This window comes from Grampus griseus (assembly GCF_964374135.1).
Source record: "Grampus griseus genome assembly, chromosome: 11".
In the NCBI taxonomy this organism is placed as follows: domain Eukaryota; kingdom Metazoa; phylum Chordata; class Mammalia; order Artiodactyla; family Delphinidae; genus Grampus; species Grampus griseus.
This window is the reverse complement of record NC_139005.1, coordinates 99,361,854-99,383,018: the sequence shown is the minus strand read 5'-3', so window position 1 is coordinate 99,383,018 and position 21,165 is coordinate 99,361,854. Positions and strand designations below refer to the sequence as shown.

At 62.3% G+C, this 21,165-nt stretch overlaps 1 protein-coding gene across 1 annotated transcript in view; it reads left to right on the top strand.

The window, feature by feature from the left end:
- Positions 1 to 20,798, top strand: part of CELSR1 (cadherin EGF LAG seven-pass G-type receptor 1) — a gene marked incomplete at its 5' end in the record, with an annotated part of 146,642 nt that extends 125,844 nt beyond the window's left edge. The window contains 15 exons of the mRNA XM_082666424.1: positions 1,865 to 2,069; positions 2,891 to 3,058; positions 4,749 to 4,875; positions 6,591 to 6,791; positions 11,581 to 11,755; positions 14,687 to 14,799; positions 15,165 to 15,244; positions 16,595 to 16,721; positions 17,437 to 17,562; positions 17,929 to 18,023; positions 18,294 to 18,397; positions 18,660 to 18,809; positions 19,200 to 19,430; positions 19,694 to 19,955; positions 20,747 to 20,798. Of these exons, the coding sequence (XP_082522550.1) occupies positions 1,865 to 2,069; positions 2,891 to 3,058; positions 4,749 to 4,875; positions 6,591 to 6,791; positions 11,581 to 11,755; positions 14,687 to 14,799; positions 15,165 to 15,244; positions 16,595 to 16,721; positions 17,437 to 17,562; positions 17,929 to 18,023; positions 18,294 to 18,397; positions 18,660 to 18,809; positions 19,200 to 19,430; positions 19,694 to 19,955; positions 20,747 to 20,771 (2,189 nt within the window). The 3' untranslated portion in view covers positions 20,772 to 20,798. The remainder of the gene's footprint in view (positions 1 to 1,864; positions 2,070 to 2,890; positions 3,059 to 4,748; positions 4,876 to 6,590; positions 6,792 to 11,580; positions 11,756 to 14,686; positions 14,800 to 15,164; positions 15,245 to 16,594; positions 16,722 to 17,436; positions 17,563 to 17,928; positions 18,024 to 18,293; positions 18,398 to 18,659; positions 18,810 to 19,199; positions 19,431 to 19,693; positions 19,956 to 20,746) is intronic.
- Between the last annotated feature and the right edge of the window lie 367 nt (positions 20,799 to 21,165).

Here is a 21,165-nt window from a genome sequence, read left to right as displayed (position 1 = left end):
CCAGGAAGCATGTGTGCGTGTTGCCTGTTCTACTGGGATGAGGTACCCCCAGATGCTTTGCCCAAGGGGGGCCTCCGGTACCCACTTGCTGGCTGACTGGTTAGCTGGGGACACGATGGGCCAGTCGAGTCTTGGAGAAAACTGGGCTTTAAACCCATCGATGTGTCTGGGGCCAGGAGCAGACGCGGGGAAGGGGTGTGTGTGCTCTGGGGTCACGGTCATGACACGCTCCCGAGAGGCCACCCCGCTGCGGGGTGCTGTCTGGTGTCCCCGCCGCAGCCTCTCACTTGATGCCCCCGGGAGGTGACAGCCGTGCTGGAGGAGGGGGCCTGGAGCCCGGCCCAGGGCGACTGAACAGAGGCAGTGGAGCCAGGCGGTGGGAGGCTTAGGGAGCACCGAGTCAGCGTCCTTATGGGGCCCCGCTTTGTGGGACTTCACAGGAGCGGGGAGCGGGTAGACGCACTTGCTGCTGAAGATGATAACATCGGCTCGTCAAGTCCGAGCCCTCGACAGGGAGGCGTCTGTCTCAAGTCAGGGTGGGGGCCTGGGAGGGTCACCCAGCCTGGGGGAGCATCGGGCCCTCCACTCAGGAAGCCCACAGCCTGCACTGCCCTCGCCCAGAGGAAGAGCCGGAACAGCCCAGTTAGGTGACTGGCCAGACAGAGCAGGAGAGGCTGAGTGTGGCTAGCTGGTGCTGTTAACCAGACTGAGTGTGGCTAACCAGCATTGTTAACCAGGCTGAGTGTGGCTAACCAGTATTTTTAACCAGCCTGAATGTAGCTAGCCGGTGCTATTAACCAGGCTGAGTGTGGCTAACCAGTATTGTTAACCATCCTGAGTGTGACTAGCTGGTGCTGTTAACCAGGCTGAGTGTGGCTAACCAAGGTTGCTAACCAACCAGTATTGTTAACCAACCTGAATGTAGCTAGCCGGTGCTGTTAACCAGGCTGAGTGTGGCTAACTGGTGCTGTTAACCAGGCTGAGTGTGGCTAGCTGGTATTGTTAACCAGCCTGAGTGTGGCTAACCAGCATTGTTAATCAGCCTGAGTGTGGCTAGTTGGTGCTGTTAACCAGCCACTGACCAGCACGGCCCTGAGCAGGGTCAGAAGGGCCTGAAAGGTATGTGGCGTCCCCATCACGGGGGCAGAGGGGAGACCCTCCCCCACTGTACCTCTAGCCCCCACCCCCTGCTCTGCTCCTGTCCTCCCCTCCCCCAGACGTGTCGCCCCTCCCAGAACCCGACCCTCAGGGCTCCACCGCCCGCCCCTGTGGAGCCTGTGCTCTGCGCAGTGCGTACTGGGCGGTGGATGTTTCCGGAGACAACTCCCGGACCAGGCACAGCCGGGGCACTTTGTGGACTGTGGAAAATGTGGGTGACTGTGGCTGCTTTCTACAAGGTCAGTCTCCAGGTTCCCCACATAAGTGGAATCTACGTTACTTGACCAGCTTCTCTCCCCGGGCGTCGTGTCCTCAGAGTTCATCCACGTTGTAGCCTGTGCCGGAACCTCCTTCCTTTCTAAGCCTAAACGACATCTCCGTATACGGGTGGGACCGCGTGTTGCTTATCCAACATCCGTTGATGGACACTTGCGCTGCTTACACCTTCTGGCTGCTGTGAATCGCGCTTGCTGTGAGCGTGGGTGTGCAAGCATCTGTCGAGTCCCTGCTTTCAGCTTTTTGGGGTGCACACCCGGAAGTGGAGTTGCAGGGTCCTGTGGTGGTTCTGTGTTTGATCTTTTGAGAAACCTCCTACTGTTTCCCGTGGAACATCTACTGATTTCAGGAAGCAGCGGCTCAAGCAGAAGGCGATTTGGTGGGAACACAGGCGTCCAGCCCCCTTCCTCACGCTGTGCTTACGTTGCAGAGGGCCCCACGGTGAGGCCGGCTGGTCGCAGGGCCGCCCCCCAGACGGCACGCCCGCAGCCCAGCGCCGAGATGGAGGCCCCATTCAAGAGGCGGAAGAGACACCCCGAGGAGCCTGGCCAGTTCGCCATCGCCCTGGTCATCATCTACCGGACCCTGGGGCAGCTCCTGCCCGAGCGCTACGACCCAGACCGCCGCAGCCTCAGGTGAGCCTGGCTCCAGGAGCTCGGGGAGGGAGGGGCAGTTTCCAGAGGGTTCCGAGGCTTCCATAAGTCAGAATCTCAACCACCGGAACATCTGTACAAGCACACTACGCAGTGACCCCGGCCCACGGCCAGAGACCACTGCCCTGTGATCCCCCTGGGACAGAGGTTCGGGGTCTGCCTAGTGTTTCTGCCGGGAACGCCCCTCCCCAGCACACACCCCAGGCTCAGCAGTGTAATTCCTGCTCGGGGCACCCGTCCCCGCACACCTGCCTGCCACCGGCTGTTGGCGGCCCCAGTACCTAGGGCAGCTCAGTAAATACCGGCGGAAGCAGCCAATGCCACCGCAGGGCTTCGAGGCCTGAGCAGAGGCGGAGCACAGAGGCTTCACTCTTCAACCTCAGAATCACTTCCAGCTCCTGCCTGGCTCTGTGGCCTCCATGTGCATCCTTCCCAGTGGCTGGATGAGAGGCCTCTCTGAGCCGTCACCACGGCACCAGCTTCCTTCCACTGGGCATTCCCAGCGTTCCAGGGATTTGCTGTTCTCCACAGTGGGGCCTTGACGTCTTCACGTACATACCTTATCTTCATTTTAAATTTCCGAAGTCTGCCTTTGTCCCAGAGGTGACCCTGTGCTTGCCCGTTGGTGATTAAACCTTTACCAAGGCCTCACCACCCCTCCCTTAGCCACGCCTTCCCAAGGGCTGAGGCCGCGGCTCCGAGCTCGTGCGCCTGATTCTGTCCCTCCTGGAGAGACCTCCGCGCTGTGTCCCCATCAGGGCTGCACACAGGTTTGTGCCTGTGCCCTGGCTTCTCCCCTGCAGGCTGCCTAACCGGCCCGTCATCAACACACCCGTGGTGAGCGTGGTGGTGTACAGCGAGGGGGCCCCGCTGCCCAGCCCCCTGGAGAGGCCCGTCCTGGTGGAGTACACCCTCCTGGAGACCGAGGAGCGCACCAAGCCGGTCTGCGTGTTCTGGAATCACTCCATCACGTACGGGTGATGCCCCTCCCTGCCCTGGAACGCTGCATTTCCTTGGGGGGCTTTGCTGAGGCCAGGTGTGCCTGCGCACAGGTGGTCAACGCTCCGTTGGCAGAGCGCCTTGGGAGTTTTTCTGTGGCCCATTGCTTCCCTTCCAGCCCCTCCTGGGGGTGTCCGAGTCCCCCATAAGCCCACAGTTACACACATGTGCACAGGCATGTACATACATGCACACCTGGAAACACAAACATACACGTGTGCACACGCACCCAGCTATGACCATGCACACGTGTGTACACGAATGCACACAGACACATCTGGAAGCACAGGCGTGCACGATGTTCACACATAGGGTCACACACACGTGCACACACATGCACAGGCACACATGGAGATCCCTCGAGAAGGCCAGCATGGAGACGGGGCCCCTCGCCTGCGGGACTCCGGCCAACGAGCACCCCATCCACCACCAGAAAAGGCCGGGGTTCTGGACACACACGGGGGCGGGACTCAGGCTGGGCCCAGGGTCCTCCCACCGACAGCGGAACATCCCTGATGTGTGTAGGGGAGTCCCTGTACCAGGGGAAGGTCCCTGGCCTCAGCCGTCCCGCCCTGGAGACCCACGTGGCAGCTGCTGGGGCTGGTTTGACCCCTCAGAGGCCCCGCTCACATCAGCAGCGTCCGTCTGCCTCCCATCCCCGCCCCTGACGCTTGCAGCCAGGACGGAGTTTTGTGCTCACTCCATGCAGCCCAAACGTTCCCCCAGACTGCAGTCCCACTAGGTGGGTCGGGTCTCTGCCGCGGGGGCTCTGCTGGGCGCCCGCGCTGGGAAGCAGGTTTGGATCAGCAGGCACCACGCGCCACTCTCTCCCTCCTTCTGTAGTTTCCAAATTCCAGTTAATGAGCGACCCGCCTAGCGCCTGGAGGGCAATAGACGCTTGGCTTACAAAAGAGAATGCAGGGTCCACTTTCACGACGAGGCCGGGTTGAGGTCTGTCTGGCACGCGTTGGGCTCGGCTGTCTCGCATGGTCGGTTGATTGAACCCCAGCAATTAGGCAGCCGGGGCTCTAATTATCCTCTGCTTCGCGCTGCATCTGCCATCCCAGACCTTAAAGTTCTGGGCAAACGTGTGTTAGCCTCCACGTCCCATTTTACAGATGAGTACACTGGGGGCCAGAGAAGCTACTTGGCTCTCCCACGGTCAGGGAGGGCAGGGCTGTGTCTGAGGCCGAGACACACCTGTAGCAGCCTGTCCCTTGGGGCTTCCCATCAGTAACACGGGGTCGTGATGGGGCCCTGCTTCCAGGCAGTTGCCGTAAAACGTTGTGCAAATATGAAGATGAAAGTATAAAACGGGTGTGAGATGTTTCTTCTTAAATCATCGAGCCTCAAAAGGAGACCAGAGCACACAGTGGCTATTTTAACAGCTGACTAATGTCTCCGGCAAAGGGGCCTGCGACATCCCGCTGCAGTTTTACTGCTGAACGACGCGTGAACGTGAACGGCAGAGGGTGGTCATCAGAGGCCCCCACCGGCCTGGAAAGGGAAGGGAGAGGGTTCACACGGTCCCAGGGGCCGCCGGGGCTGTGGTCCTCACGGCGATGACAGTGGCACTTGGCTGGGGCACAGCGAAGATGTTGCTTGGGCTCCAGTGGGGGCAGGAGGGCCCCAGAGACCCATTCACCCTGCTTTTCTCTGCAGCATCGGTGGGACCGGAGGGTGGTCGGCCAAGGGCTGTGAGCTGCTGTCCCGAAACCGGACCCACGTCACCTGCCAGTGCAGCCACGCGACTAGCTCGGCCGTGCTCATGGACGTCTCCCGGCGTGAGGTGGGCACCGCCCCCAGGGCAACCCCTGCCCAGCTGGCAAGTGTGTCCTGGCCCCCAAGCCCGCTCTTCTGTGAGCTGCGTCTTTCCTGCTAAGGGCTTTGAACAAACTGAAGCCACAATTAAAAACTGTGCTCCAGGAGGACTGGGCAGAATCTGTTAGGATTTCCGCAACAGAACCCCCTTAGAAGAGTTTTCAAAGAGCCCAGGTTGTACATTAGAAACGGTTCTGGCAGTCCAGAACCTCAGAGAGGAAACCCCTGGAATGCACACCTCACTTCAAAACAGGGTTCTCAGCAGTCTGTTAGGTGATGCTGTTTCTGCTGCGCTTTAAATTTTAAGGAAGAAAAGAGACGGCTGGCGGGAACAAAGGGAGTGTCTCTCTTAAGTGCTGCACACACTGGCCCCAAAGGACAAAGGAGGCTCGGTCAGGAGCCCCGAGCGGCAGCGGGACAGCTCGTGTTTAGCCTCCAGTGTTTTCGGTGGCCTCTGTGGGCCTCCAGGGAGGCAGGGGGGCCCAAGCAGGGCAGGGTCAGCCTGGCAGCGTTGTGTCCTGATGTCAGGAGCCACACCGAGGCCTGGGAGACCTCACCCTGTTTTCAGGCTGGGATGTGTCCCGGGCGGCCACACCATTGTCCCTCCCAGGACTTCCCGGTATGCAGTGGCCCAAGTTTCTGTCACATTCTTGGGAGGGTGAGTCAGCCACTAGTTGCTGCTGCTGGGTGTTAGGGTGACAAGAGCAGAGAGTGTGCTGGGAGCCCAAGACAGAAAGCTCCCATGGGCAGGGGCTCCAGGTCCCAGCCTGAAGGGGGTTAATTATTAGTGCTCTTTGTCAGTGGAGGGGCGGATTTGGGGGTCCTCTCATGGCCAGGAAGCTGGGCAGCACCAGGAGGGGACTCGCGGGCAAAGGAAGCAGAAGTTCAGGTAGAAGAAATTAAACCAGAGCAGGAATCAGGGCTCCCACGCCCCAGGGGCCTCAAAACCAGAGGCTCTAAATAGCGCCCCAGCTCGGGGAGTAAGTGCGGCTGCAGCTCCCAGCCTCTCTGAGATCCCTGAGCACTCAGTCCCCCCACCCATCCCACTCAGGCCTGGCTCCCCGAGTTCCCCGGGCAGCCCCGGCTCACAGCTCTGTGCAAGTTCAGAACGGTGCTTTCTGGAAGTTACCAGAGAACCGGAGCTGCCTGCTCCCCAAATGCTGAACCTCCGTCGGGTGCCAGGTCCTGGGCGAGTGTCCTATTTTGCAAAAAAAAGCACAGGAGACAACTGTGGTTTCTTGCAGCTGTGGCATCTCTGCCTTTTGTGTGAGCTGAGGCTCTGTTTGAAGGTCTCTCAGCTCAGAATTTGGGCGGACAGGCCCCACACCTGCCGGACAGCAGGAGTTAGGCGTGAGGTTTTTTGTTTTTCAGTTTTTTTTTCTTGTGGCAAAATACACGTAACAGAAAAGTCACCGTCTCAGCCGTGTTTCAGTGTGCAGGTCAGGGGCATCGTGTGCGTCCACGGTGTTTGCAGCCGTCACCGCCGGCCTCCCCAGAACTTTGTTGCCCGAAACCGTTCATTTGGTTTTTGCTCGCGGTCTTTGCACCCCCCTGAGAGCCACATTGTGGTCACGCTGGTTCCTGCCCGCAGTGATAATATGTGAATGTGTCTTGATTGTGCAAAAGCTCCATCCGAGCCGTGGCCCTTACGTGTTCTCCCGCCTCTAACCACCCCGCCCGCAGCACGGAGAGGTCCTGCCCCTGAAGATCGTCACCTACGCTGCCGTGTCCTTGTCGCTGGCCGCCCTGCTGGCGGCCTTCGTGCTCCTGGCGCTGGTGCAGACGCTCCGCTCCAACCTGCACGGCATCCACAAGAACCTCATCGGGGCGCTCTTCTTCTCCCAGCTGGTCTTCGTCATCGGGATCGCCCAGACAGAAAACCCGGTGAGGCCCCGGCCCCTCCCCTCCCTCCACGGCCGTCCGTGGGGCCCCGTGGGAGCGCACGCTGTCTGACCTTCCACCGAGGCCGGAGGAGTCATCCGGGCGGAGTGTCTGTTGCTGGTTCCGTCCAGCGGGTGGGAAGTTGGGAACCCAGGCCGAGCCTGTGGGCTCACTGCTTTGTGCCTGGTGGGACTCTCCCTCCAAGGGCATCCTCGGGAGCCGGGGGCTCCGTACGCCTCAACTCTTACTTTCCTGGCCCAGGCGCTAGTGATTTCATCAGAAATTACATTTGTGAAACCCAAGAGTCCTGGGAGCTGTCACTTGAGCCTGGAGCTGCCCCTGTCGCGCAGCGTCTCCCAGGCCTGCACTTGCTGGGGAGTCATGGCCACGTTTTCTGTGAAAGCCCGGGTGTTTCCCCAGAGGGGGAGAGAGAAGTCCAGGACAGGCCCAGAACTCAGGGACGTGTTGGTGGCGGCGGGTCGGCAGGGTTGACGCGAGAAGGGAGCTCGAGACTCGTGGAGGAGAGGACGGGGTTACATACGGAGTGTCTTGCTCAAGCCATCCCAGGGCACGTGGGCTCCTGGGGTATCACGTGGGCTCGTGGGGTGTTATATAGGCTTCTGGAAGTTATCGTTAGGTGATTAGATTATATAGCTGATACGATGACCTCACAGAAAAAATCCTAACCAATCTACAGACGCATTACAAGAAATAATGGAAGAGTTTAGCGAGGTGCGTGGCTATCAGAGGAGATCGATGTATATCATCAGTTGTTCCTGCCCACCAGCCACCGTGTGTTTAAAATGTAACTTACGAAGGAGTGGCTGGAAACGGCTGCAGCAGAGACCCCGGCAGAGGCTGGTAGTTTGGCTTTGAAGGAGGAGAGGATGAGGCCCTGGTGGAAGCCAGAGCGGGGCTGGGGCGGGGTTAGGGTTAAGCGGGAGGCGTCTGGAGGATGGGAGAGACCTGAGCCCGAGTGATTCCGGGGGAGGAGGGAGAAGGGGTGGCTGGTGGCTGGGGCGAGGTCCCCGGGGGGGTGGGACAGGGATCGGCCCTGGAGGGGGAGACGGCGGCACGGCCAAGATCACTGGGGAGAGAAAAGCAAGAGGAAGGAGGGAGGTTTGTGGCTTGGTCCCCGGCTGGTTGCAAGTGGTTTTTCATTTTTACAAAAGGGGTTTTCAGACTACAAGGGTCACAGCACGTTGATGGGGGTGAGGGCAGCATAGGCTCTGTGCCCAAGGCTTTACACGCACCCTCTGGCTTGTTGAAACATCCCTGGGGCCCCGGGAGGTGGCAGCATCCCTGCTCACAGGTGAGGAACCCGGGGCCAGCAAGATTGAGTGACCTGGCCCAGGGCAGACACTTCACTGTGTGCGTGTGAGTTCATTGTTCATCGCTAGATGGTGACCCTGATGGCCCTGGGCAGACGTGAGGCCAGCTGACCACATCACATGTGCATATGTAGTGACTCCAGGAAGTTCCCAGGTTACTACTCCCACCTAATGCCGATCTCTCCACGGTGAGGGTTGTGCCCTTCCTTTCTCGGTGGACTGTTCCAGCTGCCGCGTGCTGTTAACAGAGCTGACATTTCTTCATTCCTCACGCAGTGAGGACCATTGATCGTCACTGTATTAAATCTACCACAGACCCAGACCCTAGAAGCGCTCTCATCTCTGCCCACGGAGATACTCCAGACACAGACTCGGATGGTGGTACAGGGGTGTCAGGTGCCAGAATGGCCCCCCGGTGGCTGGTGGGGGAGCTGTGCCTGGCCAGAGAAGGGCTGAGCAGGACCGTCCATTCACCGTCCAGCGGGAGGGGCCAGGATCGGAAGGGGACAGGTCGGGGGTCTGGTCATCCAGAGCTTGACGGGCTGGCCGAGCAGCGCCATCTGTGTTTTGCAGGCAGCGTTGTTCCATGGGGAGCCGTGACCGGGTCTGTGTTTTAGGAAGAGGACCCTGGTGACAGGGAAGATGTGTCGGAAGGGCAGAGATCGGAGGTCAGAGAGGCAGCCAGGATGGCGTCTTCCTAGGTCTGGTGGGTGGAGCGAGGCCAGGACAGCGGCAGGAGGAGAAGGACAGGAGTCGGGACCAGGTGGGCGCGGAGGGAGGGGAAGGAGGGGGGCGTGAAGCTACGAGTCTCCAGGAGGGGGGCCGCCAGGAGAGGTGGAAGCAGACAAGAGTGGCAGGTCTGGGTGAGGCTGGACACACCCATCCCCTGCGGGCTGAGGCGAGTGCAGAGCTGAGCTGGGGAGGCCGCCCGCACGTGAAGAGGACGCGTGTCTGTGGGAATGGACAGCCGGAGAGGGACACGTGGAGTAGAGACCCGGATGGCATTTCTGGCTCGCCGGCCAGGGCCCCTTGCAGCCTGGAGCTCTCCCTCCTCAGTTAGTGCAGGCAGGGGGCCCCTCCGGAGGCTGGCGCTGGGGAGAGAGGCGGGGCATCCAGGCAGACAACCTTGAGAGGTTTGCGTGATGACCTTGGCGGCTCAGCAGCGTGGACACGGGGAGCCCCGGGCCTGACCAGGGGGACGGACCGTGAGCGAGTGTCGGGCTCCCAGGGCAGGCGGGGCGCTGGAGAGGCTGGGCCGCCCCTCTGCACCCACCGGGCTCAGCGCCCCTCCCCTGCCTGCATGTCCTGGGGGGTAGGGGCTGTGTGACTCAGTGCAGAACCCTTCAAGGTGCCTCTGAGTGGTCTGAACAGAGGGACGGAGAGCCGGTGACAGGCCACTCCTTGCAACTAAACGCCGCGTGACAAATGTGCAGAGGCAGTCCCTCACTGGTTTCAAGCACTGACTCATCGCCGCCTGCAAGGAGAGCTCTGCAGCCTCCATGCGCTGGTGAGCAGGAAGAGAGGGAGGAGGAATGCCGTGCACATAATTCTGGGGCTTTGGCACCGCGCCTGGGTTTGATGGGTGTTCTGTAAACTCACAGTCCCATCTCTGGGTGAGGTTTTTCATCTCCCAGATCACTGGCAGGTTGAAATGATTTATTGTGCATTAGTGTTTGTTCTGTTTCTGGAAAAGGTGGTACCTTCGGTGCCGAAGTCCCTGCATGTACGGCCCCATTACATTTTAGAATGTCAATTTCTGACACTTTTTTTTTTTTTTTCCAAAGGTGGTTTTGTGGGTTTACTTTTCACATTATTTAAGGCAACACGCCAGCCTCCTCACCCTTCTTCCTTCTGCTGAGCCAACGGTGCTTTGCACAGGGGCGGCTGGGGCTTGGCGTGGGGTACCCCAGCCCCAGGCTCCCCCTCCGCGGCCAGGCTGACCGCTTTGCCCGTTGCTAAGTGCGGACCCCCGTTTCCTGTCCAGCATCTGAGGCAGAGGGCATGTCTGCTTGAGTTCCTGCTTTGTGCTGTATTGGGCAAATATTAATGCTAACATGGTTCCCTCCCGCATCTCCAGGGCTTTGTTTCTGGAGAGAACTCGGCCCGTCAAGGTGGTCTTAGCCGCAGGTGGCACTTGTGTTCCCAGCGAGCCTCTGGGGCGCCCCCGCGGGTGCGCTGCCCTGGGACTGAGCGGAGGCCTCTGCACGAGTCAGGCGGTGGCCCTCTGTCTCCTAGCTCCTGTCTGTTGGGGTGTGGGTGTCGGCTCAGGCACTGAGAGCCCGGGAGGTCGGGCTGCCACGATAGCAGCCAGGATTGGACAGGATGTTTCAGGGTGCGGCCCCGCCGTGGGCGTGGCCAGGGGCTTTCTCCTCCCCCTCCCCATGTCCTCTCTCTCCTCCCCTGCCAGTCCAGCTTCCTGGGACCTGGAGGGGAGCCTGCCCGCATCTCCCAGCAGGTGGACCTTGGGAATCCTGGACGGGCAGCCAGCCCCTCTCAGGAGGACCCGGTGAGGCTGCTCTGGGCCAAGGTGGAGGTCTTGAAGTTCCATCCCGGAGCACTTGGGACTGGATTTGCACTGACGGCCTCAGGCTGGAAGCCCAGGGTCCCACAGTGTCCCCAGCCCTCCACCACTGCCTTCCTCATGTTCTCGCACCACCTTCGGTGTCCAGGGACTCAGGGCTGGGTCACCAAGGCCCCCAGAGGCCGGGAAGCTGACCCTCAACTGCTCTGTGGAGGTTGACTTTCACTCCCTGGCACTCAGCCACTGGCTAGACACACAGACCCACAGGGACAGAAACAGAACAAACGCTCTCATCCCTGTTTTCTTCCGCGGAAGGTAGAGGCTCCGTTAAATCAGCGCAGGTGCGATGACCTTGTTTTCATATGAGGGCGAGGTCACGAGGCCCGAGGCTCCTCCCTCCCGCTGGCTGCATCCGCTGGACCTCAGAGACCCGCACGAGGGCTGGGGTGGTGGGTGAAGGCCACGGTCACGGTCAGGGGCCACAGCCTGAGCAGCCTGCCTCCATGATATTCTTTTTCTAACTTTAAATGAAATGTCAACATTTAAAAATTTGGAGCCGTGACCTGAAAATACAAATTTCTAGCTTCCAATGAAAACACTAGAGGCTCGGCCAACCTGCCGGCCCTGGGTTAAGCTCACGCCTGGCGCCGATCCAGGTTGGGGGGTCCCCAGGGCCCCCAGGTGCCTCACTCCGTGTCGTCCGTTCCGCATCAGGAGCCTGAGACGCTTGGGACTGTTGACACTCAGCCACTCCTGGGTGAATCAAATAGGGAAAAACAACTGACTCGATTTCCTTTTTCAGACCTGCGTGCCCTCACGTTTGCAAAGTGGCCCAACTGGGTGCGTCCCCCGCCCCTATCTCCGTGCCATCCGGCCCTCGGTCCGTGGTGCAGGGCCCGCGGGCCGGCGGGCTTCGCTGAGCGGCTGCCTCTCCCCGCAGTTCCTGTGCACGGTGATCGCCATTCTCCTGCACTACGTGTACATGAGCACCTTCGCCTGGACCTTCGTGGAGAGCCTGCACATCCACCGCATGCTGACCGAGGTGCGCAACATCGACACCGGGCCCATGAGGTTCTACTACGTCGTGGGCTGGGGCATCCCAGCCATCGTCACAGGTGAGGATGCGCAGAGCAGCCCCGCCAGGGGGCCCGGGCTGGGGACCGACCACCACTCGGGGGACCCGCGTGGCACTGCTGATGCAGGAAGCCACGTCAGGTAAACCAGCGCCCCTGGGTGCAGGTGGCGGAGCTCTCTGGCCTCCTCCTGGGCACTCAGCAGAGGAGGGGCACCTGCACCCACATCTGCTCACACGAGTGTCATCGTCAGTGAGGGATGCGTCTCCCGTCAGGTGTGAGCTCCTTGAGACCTGGGCCCAGGCCTGTTCAGGGATTGCCTGTGGCATCTAACAGACAAATGCTCCCTTGTATGCCCGCTTTGTAGATAGATGGATGGGTGGATGGATAGGTGAGTGGATGGATGGATGGAGAGATGGGTGGATGGGTGGGTGGACAGGTGGGTGGGTAGGTAGATGGTTGGATGGAGGATAAATGGATGGATGGTAGATGGATGAACGGACGGATGGTGGATGGGTGGGTAGCTGGGTGGGTGGATGGATCGATGGATGAAAGAATGAGTTAATGAATGAACAGACAGCAGCACTTCTCAGCACACTTTTCACTAAATATGAGAAGGTCAGATTTGCTTCCTATGGGGAAAGATCCCCTCTTGCGTTCACAGAGGGAGAGCGGCACCCTCTCTCCTCAGCAGTCCCTGGGTTCCAGGGATCCAGACACGAAGTCCGAGGCCAGAGGCAGTGGGAGAAGGGGCAGATGCCGCCCCAGTGCTCTGCCCAGCAGCCACCCTGGTTTCCATGGTAGCGTCACCAGCTGGTCTCCTGAGGCCACTCTGCTCCCACCCAGTCTGGGCACCGGGCTGTCCCGTTGTGACTCCTCTCCCTGGGCTCCAAGGGACCCTGAATGACCGTTGTCACCTCCATCCAGGGCTGCTGAGGGGGGGCAGTGGGAGCCGCCCTCACCGGCAGCCACCTCCTCTTGACCCAAAGACTGAACACAGCAGACACACTACGTCACGTGTTTCCATGCTGTTTCTGGTCAGCTTGTGAGAAAGGTGCTAATTCAGGTGGTTCCTGAGCCCCAAAGACCAGGAAGAATGAGGGCTGGGAGCAGCTGGTTTCGGGGGTCCCCCCAGTGCCCATCTACTAAATCCCTGAAGCAAGGACCTGGTCGTGCTTGGACACTCAGGGCACTCATCTTTAATTTCATCTTCAGTCTGCCCAGAGCCTCTATTGTTATTTGGGTTTTTTTTTTAATTAGCAAGTTAATCTCAGAAACCGGAACATCGGATTTTATTTACATCAAATTCTATGAAGAGAAACGAGGAAGTCAGGTCAGGATCATTTGCCAATTTGCTTATTTTACAAAAGGAAAAGTTAAGTTTGCTGTGTGCTTTTCTGTGCCCCAGTAAACTCAGAGTGTGGTTCCTGGTCTGTACTGTACCCTGTTCCATCTCCACCTGTGTGGTCACCTCAGGCAGCCCCTCCCGACGCGGCTGGATGGAGCAGAGCGTCTCCATGGGACCCTGCATGGGGACAGCCCTTGTCTCAGATGTGGGGCCTGACCCAGCCGGGCCTTTGGGATCCGGGGGGCACGGGGGATGGGGGCCTGAGGCCAGCTCCCCATGTGCTTTCCTTAACCCCCACCAAGTCTCAGTTGCCCAAGAACGCGGGAGCATTCGCACACTCCTTCATTCGTTCATTCAGGGCGGGCCTCTTCTGTGCGGGGCTCCGTTCTAGGCCCGGGATCAGAGCAGTGAGTGAGAACGGCAAAGCCTGTGTCTTCCGGGAGTCGTCCGTCCAGGGAAGACGGGCATTAAGTGATGGTGAACGTGACTCTAGGCTCATCCACAGACCCTGCACTGAGGGGTGGGCTCAGAGCCAGGGGACGGGGGAGGATGAGACCTGCTCTCATCTGGGGGTGGGGTGGGGGGCAGGCCAGGAAGGCTTCCTGGAGGAAGCACTCTTTACACTGGAGGGCTCGCAGGAACCAGGCTGCTGTGCTGGGGGGTGTGCCTTCAGGGCTCCGCATGTGCAAGACCTGAGTGGAGGAAGGCTGGTTGGGGACTGACCTGAGGCTGGGCTGGGGCCGAGTGGGGGGTGCCACGCGGTCTGGAGTGTGGCCGTGGCCACGCCACAAAGGGCCTAGAAGGCTGCGGAAATACCCGTGTCCGTCTCCTGAGGGCAGTGGGAAGCCATTGTAGGGTTTTGAGCAGTCGGTGGGGAGACTTGACCCTTTAGGGCTTAAGCAAGGGAGTGTGGCCTGTGGAACAGTCCAGGCCAGGTCCGGGGAGGCCACGGCGCGGAGTGGGCTGCTTCTTTGTCCTAAGCAAGGTCTGTGTTGGAGAAGCCACTCCAGACTTCACCTTGACGGTTCTGTAAGGGCAAGTCCTGCTCTAGCTTGTGACATGGTTAGAAACCATGGCTGTGGCTTAGATAACATAGGAAACTCCTCATTTGCCTAGCACCTTGGAGTGGTGACCCTTCCTGGGGTGTGTGCATGTGCGTATATGTGTGTGTGTGGCGTGTGTGCTCTGTGCACGCACACGAGTGTGGCGTGTGTGGCACGTGCCTGCCCTCAGGTCCTTGCACCTGTGGTCCATGGCCATGTCCTGGCTTCCACGTGGCCCAGCAATCAGGGCATCCCCATCGTGCTTCGTGGCTGGTCCTGGCGGGTCCCATCACCTCCGTCTTCTGTCTCTCTCCCACCTCCGTCAGCAGCCCTGGCCCAGGTGGGCTCCCCACCTCTGGGGTGAATCCGCGAGCAGGTCGTGGCCATGGTGGGCCTGTGACTGGCCTTTGCTGGGAGGGGACCTGGGCCTTTGTCATTTCCCGGCTGTTTATCTCGGGTTCCCCGCCCTTCCCTCTGAGCGCCATGCCGGGGGCCCCGGGTCCTGCCTGGGGTCTGGGAACACCCTGTTGTGGCCACCCCCCCATCGGGGTGGCCCTCACTCTTCTCCTCCCTGTTGTCCAGGACTTGCGGTGGGCCTGGACCCCCAGGGCTACGGAAACCCGGACTTCTGCTGGCTGTCCCTTCGTGACACCCTGATCTGGAGCTTTGCGGGGCCCGTCGGAACCGTGATCGTCGTGAGTGCCGGGGGCTTCTCAGAACCCCTGATTATCAGGGTCGTGGGAGGCCGGGTGCCCCTTGGGTACGCTGGCTTGAAGGGTGTTTGGGGCCGATGGGTTACCAGCTCCGCTGAGCATCTGGGCGGACAGGAAGGGCTGACCTCACGGTGATAAAGCCTTGTCCTCAGACCCGTGGGTGCTGGGATCTGGTCCAGGTCCGCGTCCACCTCCAGCAGGCTCCTGGGCTCTGAGGCCTCGTCCCAGAGGCACCTCCCGAGATGTGGGCTGAAGACCCTCAGAAGCCTTTGGCTTTGAAGGCCTCTAGTGACAGTACAGTGGAGCGGCCACTGGACTTCGGGTTTCTCTGTTTGGTTTGTTTTCAGGTCAACACAGTCATTTTTGTCCTGTCTGCAAAGGTCTCCTGCCAGAGGAAGCGCCATTATTATGAGAGAAAACGGGTCGTGTAAGTTGTTGCCTAACCCGGTCAGTGGCTGGGACCTGACGTGGGGCCAGCCCCACCCGAGACCCCTGCCTGTCCCCATGAAAGTGCCCGTCACCGGGCCCGTCCAGGGCGTCATGGCAGCCACGTCAGTGGGGAATCAACAGGCCGCAGTGGGGAGAGGCCAGCCGTGTCTGGACGTGTCTGGGCTGTGCCGAGCGGAGTCTGGATCTCTCGGGGGAGAGCTGGACATCGTGGAGGAAAGCGAGGGAGGCTGACCACAGGGGGACTGGGGCAGGTGGCCGGCCGGGGTGGCAGCCTGAACCAGGGAGGGAGAGATGTTTAGGATGTGGGACCCACGGGGTTTGTGGTGGAGTCACTGAGGGGAGAGGGGGTAGCAGTGACGCCTGGGTGTCCTCGCCTGGACCAGCAGGAGGAGGGGGATGGTGACAGCCGGGTGCGGGGAGGTGCCAGGGCGCCTGGACACTCCCTGGAGTCAGACAGGGTGGGGGTGGGGGATGGAACTTTCTGGGTTGGTGGTGACAGTGATGCCGACACCACAGGAGTGGAGGAGCTCGCCCAGCGAGAGGGTGCAGCGCAGGAGGATGGGGCCCAACAGAGAGGGGGCCTCCCATGTTTTCAGGTTGGGAGAGAGCAGGGGACCCACAGAAAAGCCTTGCGGGAGGCAGGCAGGGCAGCTTCGGGAGAGCTCAAGCCACGAGAGGGTCAGGGGAGGGGAGGACAAGGGTGTCCACCGGGCCCGAGCTGGGGGTCCAGGGAAGGGAGGATGTGTGAGGAGGGGCTGAGGGGCCGCAGAAGGTGCCGGTCCACCCGGCCCACAGGAGAGCAGAGTCTGAAAAGGCCACGGAGGAGCAGAGACCGCGGGCAGGGGACGCGGAGTCGGGGTCCAGCCTGCTCCACCGTCGTCCGCTTCCTCCCCGCCCCAGACCTACCTTTCCCAGCCCTTGCCTCACGTTAGCATACGCAGTTCCCTCCAGCACCCCACGACCCCACCAGGGATGCACGTCACCGTCCGTTCCCCTTCGGCTGGGGAGACCGAGGCAGAGAGCAGGAAGCCCTTGCTAGGAGCCTGCACGGCGGGCCTGACACCTTCTCGCCACGCACCTCCTCCAGGTCCACGTACCTTCCGGGCCGTGCACCAGGCTTCCCGGAGTCGCTGTGGGTGCAGCCCGCGTACCAGCCTTGGCTCCTAGTTTCCTATTTACCTGTTTGCTTTTTAACTGCTCCCCACTAAGCTGTCTTTTCCCCTGTGTGAGCCAGGGGCTGCCTCATGGTAGATGCTTCGAAAGGGTGTGGGAAGGAAAGAGGGTGGGGGATGGACGCTGCAGCCATGCCCCTGTCCCGCCCCCGCAGTTCCCTCGTGAGGACGGCCTTCTTCCTGCTGCTGCTCATCAGCGCCACCTGGCTTCTGGGGCTGCTGGCCGTGAACAGCGACGCGCTCACCTTCCGCTACCTCTTTGCCGTCTTCAGCTGCTTACAGGTGGGTGGCTGTCAGAACGATCTGGCGGGGCCCAGGGGTCACCTGTCTGAAATGCCCCAACCCCGAGTGGCCCCGAGAGGGTCCCCGGGGAGATCCTTGACCTGGCGTCCGGGCTGTGTTCTCGCTCTCTGGACACACGGGGCTGCACCGTGGCTGTCCTTCCGGTGTCGGCGCAGTTTGTTAGGGGTTATGGTGAAGCCTTGTGGTCCTGCCACCGAAAAAAAGGCGCCTGTTGCTCCAAAGGCAGCTCTGCCCCGAGCCCTCCCAGGGACCCCCATTCCATGGCCTCCTGTGTGTCTGTCGGGACGCAGTCCTCTGCTCACCCCCTCCCCGGCCAGGATAAATCCCACTGTGTCCCCAGGAGGATGCTGGCCACTTACTGTCCACACCGTGGACCCTGATTAATGATGCAACATTGGGGATCCAGAGGGCCCGGGGGCTGGGGCCTGGGAAGGGGTCCTCCAGGCACCGGGCGTGCGGGCTGCCCTGACCAGGCCCCCGACCTGGAGAAATTGGAAGCCCCCGGGGCAGGGAAGCCGGGCGTGGGCCATGGTGGGCGTCTGCAGCCGCGGCGGCCCTGGGCACCGTCAGCTCCACGTGGCTGAGCTATGCTCCGTGCATCCTCCGGGCAGGCAGGTGGGCGGTGAGGCAGCGGCAGGGCCCTGGCTTCTCTATGGGGGCCAAGCCCGGCGCTGACCTGCCCCCTCCTCTGCAGGGCCTCGCCGTCCTCTTGCTCCACTGCGTGTTCAACAGAGAGGTCCGGAAACACCTGAAGGGTGTGCTCGCTGGGAAGAAGCCGTACCCCGACGACTCAGCCACCACGAGGGCCACCCTGCTGACGGTAGGAGGCTCCCGGGGATGCCAGGGCCTGGACCAGCATCAGACACAGCCCCTTGGTCTCGCGTCCCCCACAAAAGGGGGCATCACAGATCTGTCCCCGGAGTGTGGCATCCAGCCTTCCCTGCAGCCCCGGGAGCGAGCCGAGTCGACGGGGTGGGGTCTGTCCAGCTCACAGCCTCTTCCCCCGCCATGGCCGGCGGGGATCCTGTCTAGAAGCAGGGCCGGTGGGAGCTGCCACCGGGCCGCTGTGCCCTGTTCCCGGCAGGGGCACGGTCAGGGTGCTGCACGGGGGCTTGTGGTGGGGACCGAGCCACCCTCTGCGCCCTGGTGGCCTCTGCTCAGACGATAACCAGCCCCCTTCCCCCAGCGCTCCCTCAACTGCAACAACACGTACGGCGAGGAGCCCGACGTGTTCCGCACGGCCCTGGGCGAGTCCACCGCCTCGCTGGACAGCACCATCAGGTCAGGCCGGGCCGGCGCCCCTGCTGTGGCCGTGGGGGGGAAGCTCTCCGAGCAAACGTGGGCTTTGCCGCCTCCGCCCCGAGCTATGCGCCCTGCTGTTTGAGTCCACGTGTGTTTATCCGTGTGCTCCGGGAGTCTCGTGGCAGAGAACCTTCCAGAGCCCAGTGTGGCTGCCCTGGCACACGCAGAAGGCGCTGGTTGATGGCGGGGGGCCGGTCATGCATCCCCCAGAGCAACAATGCTGAGCCCACCCACCTCTACTCTCTCCAGGGACAAAGGGGGCCAGAAGCTCAGCGTGTCCTCTGGGCCGGCGCGGGGCGGCCACGGGGAGCCAGACGCGTCCTTTGTACCCAGGAGCACCAAGAAGCCCCATGGTACGTGTCCCCTGGGGCGCGGTCTCCCGTCAGCCTGCGCGTCTCCCTCCCGGGGGTCATGGCGAGAGCTTCCTGCTGGCTCTCGGCTGCCCCGTGGGCCCCTCGGTCACCGGAGAACGTACAGCCTTGAAGAGGTGGCCACCACACACTGGGAGGGTCAGCGGGCACCCAGTGCCCTCCCGTGCCCGGGCCCAGGTGGCTCCAGTCTGCAGGAAGCACCCCGCCCCCCGCCTGAGCCCTGTCCCTCCCGCCTGCCCTGCAGGCCACGACTCGGACTCGGACAGCGAGCTGTCCCTGGATGAGCAGAGCAGCTCTTACGCTTCCTCACGCTCCTCCGACAGCGAGGACGACGGGGTCGCGGCTGAGGACAGATGGGACCCGGCCCAGGGCCCCGTGCACAGCACCCCCAAAGGTGAGTGAGCCCGCTGGCTGCAGAGCGGCCCTCAAGCCGTGGCCGCCTGCCCCTGGGACGGGGCTGCGCTGGCAGGAAGGACAGCCCCCAGCTCACCGTCCGCAGAGCACAGGTGACGTCTCAGGGGTCTCTGTGGGACCCTCACAGCCAGGACTCCTAACCCCACTGCTGCCGGGAGCACGACGCTCCCGGGTGTGGGGATGGGGGGGGGGCTTGAGGCTGGGATCCCACCCCAGGACCTTCCCTCTCAGCCTCGGTGTCCCCACCTGGATGGCGCGGCCCTGCCAGGCCTGCGGGTCGGGGACCGTGGGTCAGCGCCGCTCGGGACACGCCCCCGCTGAGCCGAGCAGGCAGCCGCCCTGCATGTTGAGGGTCTGTCTTGTGCCTCAGTGGACTCTGTGGCCAACCACGTCCCAGCCGGCTGGCCTGATGAGAGCCTGGCCGGGAGCGACAGTGAGGGACCGGGCGAGCAGCCCCGCCTGAAGGTGGAGACCAAGGTCAGCGTGGAGCTGCACCTGGACGAGCAGGGCAACCACTGCAGCGAGCGCATCCCGGCCCGGGAGAGTGGGGGCCCCAGGCCCGCGGCCGCACCGCCCAGCCAGCTCCCCGAGCAGAGAAAAGGTGCCGAGGGCCCACTGTCCCTGGAGCTGGGGGCTGGGAAGTCCCTGGTCCTGGGGGAGGCAGGCCCAGGCACGGGGTTCGGGGGTGGGGTCCGTGGGGCACGGGGGTGGTGCCCGGCGGGGCAGGGGTGAGACCCGAGGGGGAGAGGAGTGGCCGAGAGCTCAGCTCTGCATGACAGTCCCTCCCCGAGCCCACTGCATCCAGCAGAGGCAGCCTGACCGTGACCTTCTCGATCCCCCCGACCCCCCCAACCCCACCCCCAGGCATCTTGAAAAACAAAGTCACCTACCCACCGCCACTGACGGAGAAAATGCTGAAGTCGCGGCTGCGAGAGAAGCTGGCTGAGCGGGAGCAGAGCCCCGCGTCCTCGCGGCCGTCCTCCCTGGCCTCCAGCGACGGTGTCCGCGCCCCCGACGGCGCCATCCCCGCCAAGACGCTGCACCGGGAGCCAGGGCGCGAGCACCTCAACGGGGTGGCCATGAACGTGCGGGCCGGGAGCGCCCAGGCCCATGGCTCCGGCTCTGAGTGAGTAGCCTGGGCCGTGGCGGGAGGGACGGCGGGGATGGCCCCCAGCCAACCTCCCCGTGGTCCCCCGCCTGGAGGACAGGCCCCGAGCACAGAGGCGTGCCCAGGCAGAGGCCCGGGGGCTGCGGTGGGCTTCCACCCGGGAGAGGGCCCCTGCTTGGGATCAGGAGGCCGGAGGTGCAGCAGACGCCTGTCAAGGCCCTGTGTCCCGTCCAGCCCTGAAGCTCTAGGACTTGAGACCATGTGGGACCAAACGTTTTATGAGCAGTTTCCTTGGCCCAGGGTCATTACTGCCCCATTTTGTGGTTAAGGAGACTGAGGCTGGGGCGGGGTGGGGGTGGGGGCGCCTGGCCGCAGAGTCGCGGAGCTGGGATCCCGCTCCAGACGTCCCCGGGAGGTGGGGAGAATGGGAGCCAGGTCTTCTAGAACAACCTTCCTAAAACTTAAGAGACTGACTCGGCTTGCTAGCCTTGGTGCTCTGGGCGCCGTCCGAGGCCAGCCCTGGGGAGGACGCTCAGATGGGCCTGGGTCTCCGGGTGGCCCTGGCCGTCGGGGGTACAGGTTGATTGTCCCCTCCCCTGCCTGCCAGTGTCGCTGTGTCCACGCATGAGCTTGCCCTCCGTGGAGCCTCCGGGCACCCCGTCCCCTGAGTGGGGGGTTCTGCCCCATGCCCCCCGAGTGGGGGTCTGCCCCTGCACAACCTCGGACCCAGCCCAGCTGCTGGCTTCACGGGGGGCAGGGGCCGTCCTCGCTGACCCTCCGCCTGCCTGACGGCTTCTTCCCACGCGCAGAGGCAGTAACGAAACTTCACTTTGAACCATCAGGAAACCGTGAAGACAAGCCCATCACCTCCGCCCAGGCCTCTGTGCTGTGTCGTTGTGCTCCTGGACCTTGGAGCCCAGGGGGGTTCCCTGCCCTGTCAGTGAAGCAGGCCCTGGTGGCGGGGGCCCCATGGGGCTGCAGTGGTAGCCCCGTGACTGGCATGACTGAAGGTCCAGACACAAAGCGCTGAGCTGCCCCGGAGGCTCAGGGCCCCTTAGACCCGTGACAAGTGCCAAAGGCCACAGGCACGGGAGGCGTGGACTCCCGGGCCGGCACAGCTCAACCCTCGGACTGCGGACAGAGCCAAAACCGTGCGCTGGCCTGGCCGGGACAGGGCCCAGCAGGAGAGCTGGCCTTGAGAGGAGCCGCCGGGCCGGCTGGCCAGGAC